The sequence below is a fragment of the Mobula birostris genome, chromosome 24 (assembly GCF_030028105.1).
Source record: "Mobula birostris isolate sMobBir1 chromosome 24, sMobBir1.hap1, whole genome shotgun sequence".
NCBI lineage: Eukaryota > Metazoa > Chordata > Chondrichthyes > Myliobatiformes > Myliobatidae > Mobula > Mobula birostris.
Window position 1 is genome coordinate 37,309,826 of NC_092393.1, and position 15,911 is coordinate 37,325,736.

The 15,911-nt window shown below is 42.5% G+C and overlaps 1 protein-coding gene across 2 annotated transcripts in view; it reads left to right on the forward strand.

Moving 5' to 3' along the window:
- The window catches only part of fasn (fatty acid synthase), an 81,685-nt gene that overhangs the window by 44,262 nt on the left and 21,512 nt on the right, over window positions 1-15,911 (forward strand). For both annotated transcript variants that reach the window (XM_072242675.1, XM_072242676.1), the window contains exons 26-32: window positions 2,375-2,529; window positions 3,689-3,892; window positions 5,723-5,873; window positions 8,660-8,838; window positions 9,633-9,752; window positions 12,837-12,959; window positions 13,166-13,389. In XM_072242675.1, the coding sequence (XP_072098776.1) occupies window positions 2,375-2,529; window positions 3,689-3,892; window positions 5,723-5,873; window positions 8,660-8,838; window positions 9,633-9,752; window positions 12,837-12,959; window positions 13,166-13,389 (1,156 nt within the window). The remainder of the gene's footprint in view (window positions 1-2,374; window positions 2,530-3,688; window positions 3,893-5,722; window positions 5,874-8,659; window positions 8,839-9,632; window positions 9,753-12,836; window positions 12,960-13,165; window positions 13,390-15,911) is intronic.

Below are 15,911 nucleotides of genomic sequence, written 5' to 3' on the forward strand. Positions count from 1 at the left end.
AGTGTTAATGTCATCACATTTCCTCAACCATCCTGTGGACTAAGCAAGAATATAGTTTTAATGCAGCACACACAAAACGCTGGAGGAACTCAGCAGGTCAGGCAACATCTATGGAAAGGAATAAACAGTCGACATTGCAGGCGGAGACCCTTCAGCAGGATTTGAAAGGAAGGGGAGAAGGCAGAATAAGAAGATGAAGGGGAGGGAGGAAGAAGTACAAGGTGGTAGGTGATAAGTGAAACCGGCAGGGAGGGTTGAAGTAAGGAGCTGGGAAGTTGATTGGTAAAATATATAAAGGGCTTGGAAGAAGGCAAATCTGATAGGAGAGGGTAGAAGACCATGGGGGGGGGGGGGAGGAAGGAGGAGGAACTCCAAAGGGGTTTATAGGTAAGGGAAAAGGTTTGTGTGAAAGAGAGAGAAACAGGAATGGGGAATGATAAATGGGGGAGTGGGGGGGGGGTGGAGGCAGTTACCAGAAGCCTGAGAAATTGATGTTCATGGCATCAGGTTGGAGGCCTCATCATGGTAGTAGAGGAAGCCATGGACTGACATGTCGGAATGGGAAGTAGAATATTGGTGAGATTGCGAGACTGCTTTGCCGATCTTCCAGAAAAAGTGGGATCTCCCGGTAGCCACCCATTTCAATTCTACTTCCCAAACCCATTCTGACATGCCAGTCGATGGCCTCCTCTACTGCCAAGATGAGGCCATACTCGGGCTGGAGGAACAACACCTTGCATTCCATCTGGGTAGCATCCAACCTGATGACATGAACGTCCATTTCTCAAGTTGAGCTGCGGACATGATTGTGATTCTCCAAGTACACTTAGTAGGCAAGGTTTGCAGTAGTGGGAAGGAAAGTGGAAATTGCTGGTCTTTACCAGATTTCAAACACTTTAGAGTTATAGGAATTTGGTATGAACTGCATTAATCAACTGTGACGCCTAGTCCTAAACTGAGCACGCTAATCTATTTGCTCCCTTAACCTGTCTACTTGTAGTTGTTGGCAAACATCATTCAAAGCCTCTGGAGGTAAATATAGCTGATAATTTGAAGATTGCATTGTCGTCCCTCATTGTTAGGTTGCTTTTCCTTGGATAAATTTCGATATTCACTCAACAATTTAAAAATTATTCCTTTGACTTTCCTATACACTCTTCGTGACTACACATGAAATCGTTTGACTGAATTACTTGCAAGATTATTTAATGGGTGCACTCCAGAATGATTTTTCAGAACCAGTGAACTATGTTCTGGAGAGATGCAAGATATCGCAAAGTGAGTGCACCCTCTGTACGATGTACATGACATGGAGTCAATAATACGGTTATTCTGTGCTTTGAATGGTGTTTTGTCACAGGAATCCTTCAGCTTCTTCAACTAAAGAACCAAAACATTGACTTATTTTGTTACAGGGGACCAGTAGTGCTGGAAAGGCAAGGGATTGTGGGTTTGCAATGCTTACCAATTCTCTAGCATTTGTTTGGTGATTGGGTTATCATTTCAAAGAAACCTTGCGTTTACATGGCACTGTCTCGAGCAGTTCACTGCCCGAGGCAATTTTTACAATGTAGGCCAAACTGCCTCCTTGATTGAGGTCCTTAATTAAAGTGGATGATGTCACATTTTTTGTGAGGTGTGGAGAAACTGCGGTTTAAGTTGAGGAGCAAAATGTCAAACTTTGAAGACAATCACCAGCCGATGGTGCTGAAAGTTATTGGTTTCTTTATAGTAGAGAGTCCCAACCAATGACAGAAAAAGTGCTGGAAAGGAAGCAGAAGGTACAGAGTGAAAACACATGAAAGAGTTCCACTCGGGTTTGTTTGGTGGAAGTGAAAGGCTACAATGCAAATGTGGCAATAAGTTCATTAGAAGAATCAGAGTAGTTGCTTCAAAATTGAAGCTACAAAGGGGTATCATAACTGTAAATACAGTGTTCTAAACACAGGTATGTATTGTATGTCTGTGACTTGTGGAGGAAGTGGCAGAAGTTGACATTAAGTATTTTTTAAAAGATACCAATTTGTGTCAAACTCTTCAAATCTATAAGATGGCAAATGTTTAGAAATTTAGGATTCTACAAAACATCTGATTCAGATGTTTGAAAGGGAAAGTCTCATTTAAGTTGTGAAATCGAGCGTCTATTTTACACTATAGCTGTTTCTTTTCAATAAATTGAGCTATATTTTAATTTGCAAAAACCCTTAAGTTATCCATTCAAATGAAAGTATTTGTAATATTTTCTGGAATTTGGGTTCATCTAAGCCGTGCTCGCAACTACAAACAACTTTTGGTGTTTCATATTTAACAGCACAGTAGCCTAAAGCTGCAGGGATGATTATTTTAAAAGATGTTTACTTTTTCGGATCTCCAGGTGTGTATTTGTAACAAACTTAATTTCGTCGTCATCTGTTCCATCACTGGATCCTTCTGGAAAGGACATGAAAACCATTGTGGGCAATGATCTGGTGATGAACGTTTATCGTGATGGACACTGGGGCAACTTCCGTCACATTCTTGTACAACAAGGTATTGCTGTTGGTATTGATAAAATGTGGGGCAGCTTTTTAGTATAAAGGTTAAATGTGATTTTTATAGTTTGAATGGGGCGTTGCTGAGTTTGCCATTGAAGGAGCACCTGATAAGGCATCATTCTCATTGGAACCTTTGGTCATTATAAATTGTTTTGTGATTAGGAAAGGGTTAAGTAGGTGGGTTGCTGGGCAGTGTGGCCCATTGGATGGGAAGGGCTGTTTGGCACTGCTCCTCTAAATAAAAAATGTCATGGGGTGTCCTGCTCCGATGGTAACACATGATCTGCTGGACAACTGTGTTAAGCCACATCAGTGGGAAGTAAGAATGTGTTAGCCCTGAAACGCTGACTTGCTTTCCATCAGCGCTGCTTAACCTGTTGTGTTCTTCCAGCAGATTGTGTGTTGCCCCAGATTCAAGCCTTTGCATCTCTTGTGTCTCCATTGTTTCAGTAGCATATTGTTGGCTAGTGTTGTACTCGGAATGAATGGGTTTTTCCAGAACTAGAGAGAAAAATCTTTCTAGATAGAAAATGCAACGTAGATACGGAGGAAAGCAGGTGGCCTGTTACCTCAATGTTTTTGGGTTGCTGGCTGACTTGTATTCTTAGAGAAGCCTCAATAGCAATATCCCAATCGGACTTTCAGACTGGGAATGAGTGGATTGGGGAAAGAGATTAGGGTAAATTAAAACTTAGTTTCCCATAAGACTTATGTGATTATTACATTTCATCCTTATTTGCTGTGTTAAATAAGTGTTTACAATGGGGTCAGTGTCCAACTGGGGACACCCAAACATCATTATGTTAAAAAATAAATAAACATTTTTAACAGAGTATGGCTGCTGTTGGGAATCATGGGAAGTGGGTCACGACCTTGACAGGTGAAGAGTACCTGTCCTCAGAGAGAGAGAGAGAGAGAGAGAGAGAGAGAGAGTGTGTGTGTGTGTGTGTGTGTGTCTATATACTGCTTTGGTGTCATAGTGTGTAACCGAACAGCTTTAAAGTGTGATTTCGGACAAGTGGCTCCACTGTCTAGGCATTTTTAACTTGTGTTATCACAAGTTCTTCAAGGAACATACTCTAGTCTCTCTGCACTACACTTTTTCAAAGTTAATTAGAAACTGGTGTACAACACGTTGTCTCTGTCCTTTGCAGACCAAAATAAAGAACAAACTGAGTTTGCCTACGTTAATGTGCTGACTCGAGGAGACCTCTCCTCCCTCTGCTGGATTTTGTCACCACTGCAACATTTCAGTTCCAAGGATCCCAATATTCAGCTGTGCAAAGTGTATTATGCATCTCTCAACTTTCGTGACATCATGCTGGCAACGGGCAAGCTCCCACCTGATGCTATTCCTGGTAAGCTGTCCAATTCCAGTGGCAGAATGTTCAAAGTGAGTGTATTGTTCATTCTCCTTGAACATGAAATTCTCTCCTCCACCCCCCCCCCCACCCCACCACCACCCCTCTTGGACATTTTACATAGTGGTGCTGATGAAGATAAATTGATTGCTAGAGAATATCATGTCAGGGAGGTAAAATGTGCAAATACTTTTCCGTAAGTTTGTCCTTCCTGGACTAGATGAACCTACCAAGCCTTTTATTCTCTTGTACTTGCTTTAATTCCAAAGTGTTGGTCCCTTTTGGGATTAAAACCATAGCTTTGAAGCTGTTGTTATCAGGTAAATCGTAGAGTACTAATAAAGAACAATTGGAAAGTGTGACACCCTCTGTTTACACCTCTCTATGCATTTCAAGAGCTAGATCTGTGCCTGAAGATTTACTATTGAAATTAATAAGGAATTATTCGGGGGAAACTGAAAGTTCTGAAGGTTGATGAGTCATCTGGACCAGATGGTGTACACCCCAGAGTTCTGAAAGAAGTGGCTGGAGAAATCGGGAGGGCATTAGTAATGATCTTTCAAAAATCACTAGATTCTGGAATGGTTCCGGAAGACTGGAAAATTGCAAATGTCACTCCACCCTTCAAGAAGGGAGAAGGGCAGAATAAGGGAAACTATAGGACAGTTAATCCAACCACAGTGGTTGGGAAGATGTTGGAGTCGATTATTGAGGATGGGGTCTCAGGGTACCAGGAGGCACATGATCAAATAGGCTGTAGTCAGCAGGGTTTCCTCAAAGGAAAATCTTACCTGACATATCTGTTGGAAACTTTGATGAAAAAACAAGCAGAATAGACAAAGGAGAATCGGTTAATGCTGTGTACTTGGATTTTCAGATAAGGTGCCACACGCTACTTAAAAAGCTGTGAGCCCATGGTATTACAGGAAAGATTCTAGCATGGATAAAGCGGTGGCTGATTGACAGGACGCAAAGAGTTGGAATAAAGGGAGCCTTTTCTGGCTGGCTACCAGTGACTAGTGGTGTTCCACAGGGATTTGTGTTGGCACGTGGCCAAGTAGTTAAGGCGTTCGTGGAAATGTCAAATACCAGAGAGCATAGTGAGAAATTTTAAAGGAGATTGACAAGGCAATTTTTTTTTAACCGAGGGTACCTGATGAATAGAAAGTGCTGCCAAGGGAGATGGTGGAAGGAGATATGATAGAAACTATATGTGAATACTGTTGAGTCCAGAGGAGATTTTAAAAGGATGTTGCCTGGATTGGGGGGTGTACCTTATGAGAATAGGTTGAGTGTACTTGGCCTTTTCTTCTTGGAGTGACAGAGGATGAGAGGTGACCTGATAGAGGTGTATAAGATGTTGAGGGGCATTGATTGTGTGGATAGCCAGAGACTTTTTCCTAGGGCTGAAATGGCTAACACAAAGGGGCATAGTTGTAATGGGGTTGGAAATGGGTATGTCAGGGGTAAGTTTTTCACAGAGTGGTGGGTGTGTGGAATGCACTGCCGGTGGCGGTATTGGAAGGGTCTTCGATAAGTTTATGGAGCTTAGAAAAATAGAGAGCTATGCACTAGGGAAATTCTAGGCAGGCTCTAGAGTAGCTTACATGGTTGGCACAACATTGTGGACCAAAGGGCCTGTAATGCGCTGTAAATTTCTATATTCTTTGTTCTATGTAGAAACATTTAAGAGGAATTTAGGCTGGTGAGATTAGATTTATTTTGGTATAGTGGTCTGTACAAACACAGTGGGCTAAAGGACCTGTTCTTGTTCTAATATCTGCAATTATAATACACTATCATTTTTATTTTTGTCTTGTTTCCCAGGTGATGTTGCCCTACAGCACTGCCTATTGGGAATGGAATTTTCAGGCCGTGACCCCAGCGAAAGGAGAGTGATGGGACTGCTCCCTGCTAAGGGACTGTCAACATTTGTAGACTGTGACGCGCGATTTTTGTGGGAAGTTCCAGAAAACTGGTATGATTCCATTTCTTGAGCACTTAAAGCTCACTGGCCATTGGTTTTATTGGTTTAATTATACATTCTTTTGGGGAAATAGAGTATTGGAAAAGAAGATCATTTTAACACTAAAACCTTCTGTTAGGTAAGAGAGATTGAGCCAACTGGATCAATGACTACATTTTGTTTTAATTTTATATATTAAAAAAAAATAGCAAAGTCAAAAAGAATAATTTGTTCAAATTTTAAAGGCAAAATTTAAGTGGATAAATGTAATTGAGGGTAAACAACTACGAAATTTCTGTAGAAAAAATATCAGTTCAGTGACTGGTGGCAAAGCAGATTTCAAAGTTGCTGGTGAACGCAGCAGGCCAGGCAGCATCTCTAGGAAGAGGTGCAGTCGACGTTTCGGGCCGAGGCCCTTCATCAGGACTAACTGAAAGAAGAGCTAGTAAGAGATTTGAAAATGGGAGGGGGAGGGATGGAGCCAAGAGCTGGACAGGTGATTGGCAAAAGGGATGTGAGAGGATCATGGGACCGGAGGCCTAGGGAGAAAGAAAGGGGGGGGGGGACTCAGAGAATGGGCAAGGGGTATAGTGAGAGGGACAGAGGGAGAAAAAGGAGAGAGAGAGAGAGAGAGAGAAAGTGCATATATAAATAACGGATGGGGTACAAGGGGGAGGTGGGGCATTAGCAGAAGTTTGAGAAGTCAATGTTCATGCCATCAGGTTGGAGGCAACCCGGACGGAATATAAGGCGTTGTTCCTCCAACCTGAGTGTGGCTTCATCTTGACAGTAGAGGAGGCTGTGGATAGACATATCAGAATGGGATGTGGAATTAAAATGTGTGGCCACTGGGAGATCCTGCTTTCTCTGGCAGACAGAGCATGGTTGTTCAGCGAAACGATTTCCCAGTCTGCGTCGGGTCTTGCCAATATATAGAAGGCCACTTCGGGAGCACCAGACACAGTACATCACCCCAGCCGACTCACAGGTGAAGTGTCGCCTCACCTGGAAGGACTGTCTGGGGCCCTGAATGGTGGTAAGGGAGGAAGTGTAAGGGCATGTGTAGCACTTGTTCCCCTTAGAAGGATAAATGCCAGGAGGGAGACCCGACGCAGACTGGGAGATCGTGTCTCTCCCTCCCTCCCCTTTTTCTCCCTCTGTCCCTCTCACTATACCCCTTGCCCATCCTCTGGGTTTCCCCCCACCCCCTTTTCTTTCTCCCTGGGCCTCCTGTCCCATGATCCTCTCATATCCCATTTGCCAATCACCTGTCCAGCTCTTGACTCCATCCCTCCTCCTCCTGTCTTCTATCATTTTGGATCTCCCCCTCCCACTTTCAAATCTCTTACTAGCTCTTCTTTCAGTTAGTCCTGACGAAGGGTCTCGGCCTGAAACGTCGACTGTACCTCTTCCTAGAGATGCTGCCTGGCCTGCTGCATTCACCAGCAACTTTGATGTGTGTTGCTTGAATTTCCAGCATCTGCAGAATTCCTCGTGTTTGACAAAGAAGATTTGCTTAGTATCACCACTGTTCCCTATTTGTACCAACTTCTCTGGAATAGTGGAAAGGCATTTGCAACCGTTTCTGCTTTTTTTTTCCTGTTTTCCTCTCCTCCCACCCCCCCCCCCCCCGGCCCGTTGGTAGTGACTCAGATATTTATTTTGTGTTTACCAGCACCAGCTCTCTTTGACCAAATGCTGAATCAATGCAGCTGGCTCAGCATCTCCTGGCTACCTAGTTGCCTGATAACTGAGACCCGTTTTGTCCTCCCTTGCAGCCTTTTAAGTGCATGTGCAAACAAATGGGTGTTCTTTATTTGAGCAAGATCGCAGAAAGACTCCTAATCATCATCTTCACACAAGGCTGATGAGTGGAAGTTAGAGTTATGGAATCAACATTAGCCTTGAACGCTGTTCATTTTAAAGGCTGATTTATACTTCTGCGTCAAATCGACACTGTAGGTGTGGTGTCGCTGCAAACCCTATGCAGTGCCTACGCTGATCCCTACGCTGTAGCCTGATGCGCACCTCTCCCAAAATGTAACTACGCAACGCGGACCGCAACAACTGTGATGGGTCCACTTGGTAGCATCGCATTTCCTCCTACGCTGCAATAGCTTCCCATTGGGCGCCCGAAGGGCAGGGAAGGAACTCTGGTTGCAATGCTTTCCATAAAGCTTTACAGGCCTCCAAAATTATGGAGGACATATTTCGCTTTTACGAAAAAAGACGCTCACTTTAAACTTGTTTACCCCGAGAAAGACTACCATGACCATAAAGCCTTGCACGGGCAGGTATGTGCGCTTGCGTGACATGTGCGAATTGCAGAACAATGCAGACACACCAACGCACAAGTACAAATGCTCACAACACGTGTAGGCCACTTGCCTAGGTTACGGTGTCGATATGACGCTGAAGTATAAATCAGCCTTTTCTCTTTTCTGCTTCCCCTTCCCTCTCTCTGCACCCCCCCCCCCCCAAAATTTGTAGATCCTGAAGCCAATGAGAAGAAAATCTTTCCTTGCTGAGAGTGTAGAACAGGGATTGTAAACCATGTGAACCAACAGTACCTTTGGTAAATTGACTCCATGATGGGAGTTCCACAGTTTCACACAAGACATAGTTGTGATTTCTATTTATGCTGTTTTATCTGTGTTACGCATGTACAATTGCAGGCCAGATTGTTAACAAGACATGTTTAAAACAGAATAGCTGTATGTTAGTTTAGCTGTCTTTTACAGATTCAGTGCATGGAAAATTTGCATGGCTATTATTCTCATCCTCTGCTCTTCGTTAAGGACTTTGGAAGAAGCTGCTTCAGTCCCTGTTGTCTATGCTACTGCATACTATGCATTAGTTGTGCGAGGCCGAATGAAGAAGAACGAGAGCATACTTATCCATTCAGGGTCTGGGGGCGTTGGACAGGCTGCCATTTCTATCGCGCTCAGCATGGGATGCCGTGTTTTTACCACAGTTGGTAAGTGAAATTAAAAAGAAAAGATCCATCTTTTTAAATCATTGATTATCAGGAGTCAATTGGCCCACTGGGTCCATGGCCAGCTGAAAATGGAGCCATTTATATTCCTCCATTCTCACCTCTTGGTCAATAGCCTTGGTTCTTCAGATCGCACCTGTTTACCATTTTTTTTTTTTTTTGAAGTGTCCCTTTCAGCAATCAAGTTCCAAATCAACTACCCTTCAGTTTGTTCCCTCAATTCTCCTCTAGGTCTTCAACTGATTTATTTATGCCATCTTATCAACCCCTGTGCCAGTTGAGTGAGTCCTTCCTCTTTACTCCCGACCCACATTGCAAAATGTTGTGGCTCTCAATTAAGTTGGCTCCTCTGTTGGCCATGTAAATAGCATCCTTGGCTACGTGTATCCATACATTAGCATGACGTAGCACATCTTGAGAGAGAGCGTACTAGCTACAATTTAATGGTATCTGAAGGTGTGACTGTAATGTGTTGGCTTGCTGCATTTGTGATTTACCAGCTTTGAAGGTGGGAACAAAATCAGTAAAAGTGTTTCTAGTGTTTCAGATTGGCTGCTGATGAATGTTTTTGTAATAAGTGTATCAGTGTGTTTATTAATGAAGTTGAATGTTTTCATAATTCTATGTTAAATATGGAGACACATTTTTCTGATTATATAGTTGGCACATAAATAGAATAGGTTAAAAAAAGATTCTGGGAGCTTTAATTAAGTCTATTAATTAAAAGGGCCTCTCTGTCAAGTGATATTGATAAATTGCCTAATTGCTCCACACAGGGTCTGCAGAGAAGCGTGCCTACCTTCAGCAACGATTTCCACAGCTGAATGAGGAGTCCTTTGCAAATTCTCGGGACACTACCTTTGAGCAGCATGTTCTGCGGGTAACTGGTGGTAAAGGTGGGTTCTTTGTATTGTTTAACTAGACTAACTGAGACAAGTTGTCCATTGTTCCAGTTCATTTGTGGTAAAAGATCTTGCTAAGCATCTCTAGATTAGGGAATGATGGTTAAATTCATTAGCTTACCTAGTGGTTCTGTTAGGGCCATTTGAAATACCTTGAAGTAGCCAGGGAGTAGTGAAAATATAAACTGGCATGCAATTAGACGAAGAGTACCTGTAATCTGTGTTACCCACACTTCTAAAGGAAAAAGGAAAGGTACATTGCATCTGGAGTTTCTCCAGTTAGCGGACGATTTCCCTCCACGCCTCTCTGGCATAGTGGTTTGCCGTTACCTTCTGCCGGGTGAGTTTCCAAAAAGATCACCAGCTCGTCACCCAGCACGGATGGAAGGCGTGCAGGGAAGCTGGCCAGAGCTGGATTCGAACTCGGGACCTTTTGTCCTAAAGTCCGACGCTGATGCCACTACACCACCAGCTGGGTCACACTTCTAAAAGATGGGTTTAATTATATTCTACAGTAGTTTGTAACTAATCCTGCTTCCTTGATCCAGACTGAGTACTTGTCATCGTCTGTGCTACTAATAGAAGTGCTTAGTTCCATTGGAGAGTAATGTATAATTGGTCTGCTTGCCAGATGACACACTAAAAGCAATTCCAAGGAGGCAAGGCAAAGGGAGGCAGGATTCTTCAATGTCCTTGATTTTTGCACATTCATTCTTTTGGATGTAGATGATAACTTTACAGAATTTTCTGGAACGCATTATGACATTATCCTTTTGCAGAGGAAGGTGTGAATTAAATTAAATATCAGGGTAATCAGCTGCCAAATTCCGATCACACATCTTAAATTCCATAAGAATATAAGACATTAGAAACAGAATTAGCTCACGAGAACTATCGAGTCGGCTTCTGCCATTCAGTGATGACTGATTTACTATCCTTCTTAACCCCATGCTCCTGCCTCTCCCCGTAACCTTTGATGCCCTTACTAGTCAGGAACCTATGAACCTCCAATATACCCAATGAGTTGGCCTCCACAGCCATCTGTAGCAATGAATTCCATACGTTCGCCACCCACTGACTAAAGAAATCCCTCCTCGTCTCTGTTCTGAAGAAGCTGTGCCCCCTGGTCCTAGATTCCATCGCTACTGGAAACATCCTCTCCATCTCCAATCTATCTAGGCCTTCCAATTTCGATGTGTTTCAAAGAAATCTCCTACCCCTCTTTTCTCCCCCCCCCCCCCAACCAAGTTACAATTTCAGGTTTATTTAGATCTAAAACCATCCTTTTAAACTGATGAACTTGTGTGGATTATCACCAGTAGGCTCTGTTACAGTCTGCTTTCCCATTGAAGTGACTTCTGAATGGTTTCAGTTTCTGGGTCCTAACTGCTGTTGATAGTCTACTTTTGGATCAGTTTTACATTCTTTCAGTAGGAAAGAACTAGGGGTCGGTGTTGACCCTTAAAGTCTGCTTCACCATTCATGGCTGCCCTTATTCTTCCATTCCATTTTTCTTGTTTTGTTCCCTTGTATCTTGATTTTTTTTTTCCCTTGTATTCTTCCAATTTCTAAATGGACATTGAACCCATGAACACTACCTCACTACTTACTTATTTCTGTTTTTTTGCACTACTTATATTAATTAAACTATTTAATAGATATATATATATTTAAAGTAACTCAGTTTCTCCCTCTATATTTATCATGTATTTATTTGTACTGCTGCTGTAAAGTTAACAAATTTCACAACATACACCAGTGATACTAAATCTGATTCTGATACTTGGATACCCATATCTATATGCTGACCTGTGAGAATTTCAAAAATCCACCTCTCCTTAATTAATTAGCTTCTCCTCCTCTTGACCTTACACAGGTCTATCTCTTATTCTGAAATTCTGTCACCAGTTCCAGACTCCTCAGACAGGGAGAATGTTCTTCCTGCTTTTACAGGATCAACCCTTGTGAGAATTGTGGAAGTTCTAATGAGATTACCTTCTGCCACTGTGCCAGAAAGTAGACACCAAGTCTACTCAATCTATCCTCATTGACCAAACACATCATCTTTGGAACTAGTCTAGTGAGTTTTCCATGCACCCCCTCAGGTTTGAGTGCATCATTTCTTGGGTGACGAGACCAAAACTGTACACAATATTCCAGGCATTAAGCTTAATTTCTTCTAATAGGTACTATCTTAAACCCTCAAGACCAAACCTAGATTAGGCAATTGTTCTGCAAGAGTACCTGCATTCTGTCTACAACAGCATTCTTGAGCTTCCCATTGCATGTCATTTCAACTCCCCTTCCCATTCCCACAACATGTTGGGCTCAGCCTTCTCCACTGCTACTGTGAGGCCAAATGCAAACTGGAAGAGCAGCAACTTATAGTCTGCATTGGTAGCCAACAGCCCAATGGCATGAACATTGAATTTTCCAATTTAAAGTAACCCATTCCTTGTTTTCATTTATCACTCCCCATACCACCTGAGAATCTTTCTACCTTTCACCTTTTACATCGCTCCTAGCCTCCCTCTCATTGTTACCAAGACCATACCTGGTTCATCTGGTTCCATGTGCCCATTACCCACATATTTATCTACCTAGTTTCTTTATTGGTTTGGTCACTTAGTTCTGTCTAGCCATCTGGTTTCACCTATCATCTACCAGGTATTTCCCCTCCCTCTCACTTCTACATCCTGACCATTGTCCCTTCTGCTTGACCACTAAGTTCTTCCAGCAGTATTTCTCACTCCAGATTCAAGTACCTGCTGTGCTTCGCATCTTCAAATGGGCTTTGCCTGCTACTAATGATAACTCTTCCACCTCCTGAAACCACATGAACGTGATATGCACGATAAGAAAAATGCATAATAAAGATAACTTCAACCTTTTGCCTACAATTTAATGGCATAGTGCATGTTTGTGCTGTGGTTGGCTTGAAGTGGTTTTGCAGAGTTTAGAACATTAGCTGATCTAGGAAGCTCTTTAACGTCCTTACCAAAGTGTTCACAGAATAGTAAGAATGATTTCCAGGCGATTTCTGGCTGATTTATCTGTGTGTAATACAATTGCCTGCAGGAGTCAATCTGGTACTGAATTCATTAGCTGAAGAGAAGTTGCAGGCCAGTCTCCGTTGCCTCGCTCGACACGGACGCTTCCTTGAGATTGGCAAATATGACCTTTCTAACAACAACCCACTTGGTAAGCATTCTGGCATAAATGGAACTGGAAAAACCAGTTGATTACTTTCATTTTTTTTAATTTCACCTGTAACAGTTTACTCATTTTCTATATATTCAAATTATTTTAATCCATGATGAATCGAAGTGTCGTCCAAATGGTGTAGTTTCTACTTGTGTATGAATTTGTTTTCAAGTTTAAGTTCAACAAAGGTTTGTTACTTTCAGGAATGGCTGTCTTCCTGAAGAATATTGCATTCCATGGAATCCTACTTGATGCCTTGTTCGAAGATGGAAACAGTGAGTGGGAGGAGGTTTCCCAGCTCTTGAAGGACGGGATTCGCAGTGGAGTGGTCAAACCTCTGAAGACCACAGTGTTTGATCGAGATGATGTGGAATCTGCCTTCCGGTTTATGGCGCAGGGTAAACATATCGGAAAAGTTGTTTTGAAGGTGAGGTAAATGCCTGCAAGAAATTGAATCTCAAAGTAGTATATGGTAACATATACATTGCTAATAAAGTTATCTTGAACTTTGAGGTTGAAGAAAATTTTGTCACATAATGTAACTTCTGGTTCCTCAAAATTGTTTACTTCAGCAAGATGCCTACAATTAGGACTATCAGAAAAGCAGTTCAAGAGAATTAAGATCATCTGTAGCTTCAAATATTATGGATCTGAGCCAAATCTAAGCCAAAATTGTGCTTCTGCTAATCACCTTCCAACAAACTGACAAGACTAGCTATACATTAAAATATCAGGAATGAAACAAACCTAGGCAACAAATTCAAAATGATAAGTTTGTAAAGCAAATGAATTAAGTATTGTATGCAAATATTCTTTGAAAAAGCAGCATGTGGTATCTACCTTTTGACATGTCTAGAGGCAACTAAATTTTTGTAAAATAAAAAATATATAGCACATAGTGCTAATCTTAATTTGAATAAAGACTGAATAGAGCATTGGGGCAACAGACTGAATCCATATAAAATGAATAGATTAAGGTTTTGCACACAGATTTTGCTTTCAGTTGATGGCAGCATACTTTTAATGTCCACCTGGGTCCTCAGGTGAGAGGTGCTCACAGACGTTTGTAAGTAATAGTGAATTCTCCTTTGGAGACATGTGAAATGGAGAGATGTCTGTGATTCACTGAGCACTTGTGATTTTCTCCTACTTGCTGAGGCTTAGCTATTAACCCCCCACATGATGGCAGAGGAATAAGAATCAATGGCTACACCTGATTATTTCAAATAGAACAAGAAGACATTTGAAACAAATGAGGCTTTTTTTTAAGGGTTGGACTATATTCGAAAAATGAAAATAACATTAGGTATTTGGAATACTTAGCAAATGACGCAACAACTATGCAGGAGCTGGGAATGAAATGGTCAGCATTGCGGGATGACATTATTTCTACTGTTTGGAATTCTGGGGGAGGAATCACCAATTCTAAACTGCTACCTAGCAAGTGAGGAGAGAGATCGGGAAGGCTTTTTTTTCTCGCTTGAGACCTTTGCCCGGTGACAGGCTGAGATGGGCCAATCTCCAAGGAAATGCCGAATCAGTGTTTAAGCTAGAAGCAGAATTGGGGCTGAGAATGGAGTGTGAGATTAGTTTTCTCCTGCTCTAACAAATGGTTGCAGTACACAGTGAACCAACCTGTCTTTTGTAGTAATTTTCACCAATTCTATGATTTCAGTACGGTGCAGCATTATTTCCTTCTCCCTTTGACTGACTCAAGTAAGCAGTTGTCTGCTGATCTAGGGATCGGACATAATTTTGTCACCATAGCTGACATATTTCCATTCAAGCTAGGACCGGTTTGAGTGACCATGAGATGACTGGTTTTAATTCCGCTCAAAATGGATCCATTTTAAATCCACTTCCCATTCCCATTCACCCATTTTAATCCCACTTCCCATTCCAATACGTCTATCCGTGGCCTCCTCCACTGTCGTGATGAGGCCACATTTAGGCTGGAGGAATAACACCTTGTATTCTGTTTGGATAGCCTCCAACTTGATGGCATGAACATCGATTTCTCGAACCTCCAGTCATGACACCCCCCCCCACCCTTCACCATTTCCCATCCCCTTTTCCCTCTCACTTTATTTCCTTGTCTGCCTATTTCTCCCCCCCCCCCCCCCCGGTGCTCCTCCCCACTTTTCTTTCTTCCTTGGCCATCAATCTCTGACTTCCCAGCTCTTTACTTCATCCCCTCCCCTTCAGGTTTCACCTGTCACCATGTGCTTCTCTCTCCCCTCCCCCCACCTTTAAAATCTACTCCTCAGCTGTTTTCCTCTGGTCCTGCCGAAGGGTTTTAGCCCAAAACACCAACTGTACTCATTTCCTTGATGCTGCCTGGCCTGCTGAGCTCCTCCAGCAGCTTGTGTGTGTTGCTCGGATTTCCAGCATCTGCAGATTTTCTCTTGTAAAAGACTGGATTGTTATTTTAAAAATCCATCTCATTTACTATCCATTTCAATTCAACCTTCCATTCCCATTCTGTTATGTTGGTCCAAGATCTCCCCTGCTGCTATGATGAAGCCAATCTCATGTTGGAGGAGCAACACCTCAATTCTCACCCCAACCTAATGGTGTGAACATTGATTTCTTCAACTTCTAATTTCTTCCCTCTTCCCTTCTCTCTTTTTCCATTCCCAGTTCTGGTTACACTCTCATCCCTTCTCCTCACCTGCCCGTCACCTCCCTCTGGTTCCCCACCTTTCCATCTTCTCTAGTCCATTGATCTTCCAGTTAGATTCCTTCTTCAGCTCATGACCACATCCACCTATCACCTCCTAGCTTCTCACTCACTACATCCCCACTCCCCCACCCAGCTATCTTCCTCCTACCTGGTCTCACCCATCACCTACCAGATTGTAATCCTACCCCCCCCCCCACACACCTTTTTTATTTTAGCTTCTACCCTCTTCCTTTCCAGTCCCAATGAAGGGTCTCAGCCTGAAATAT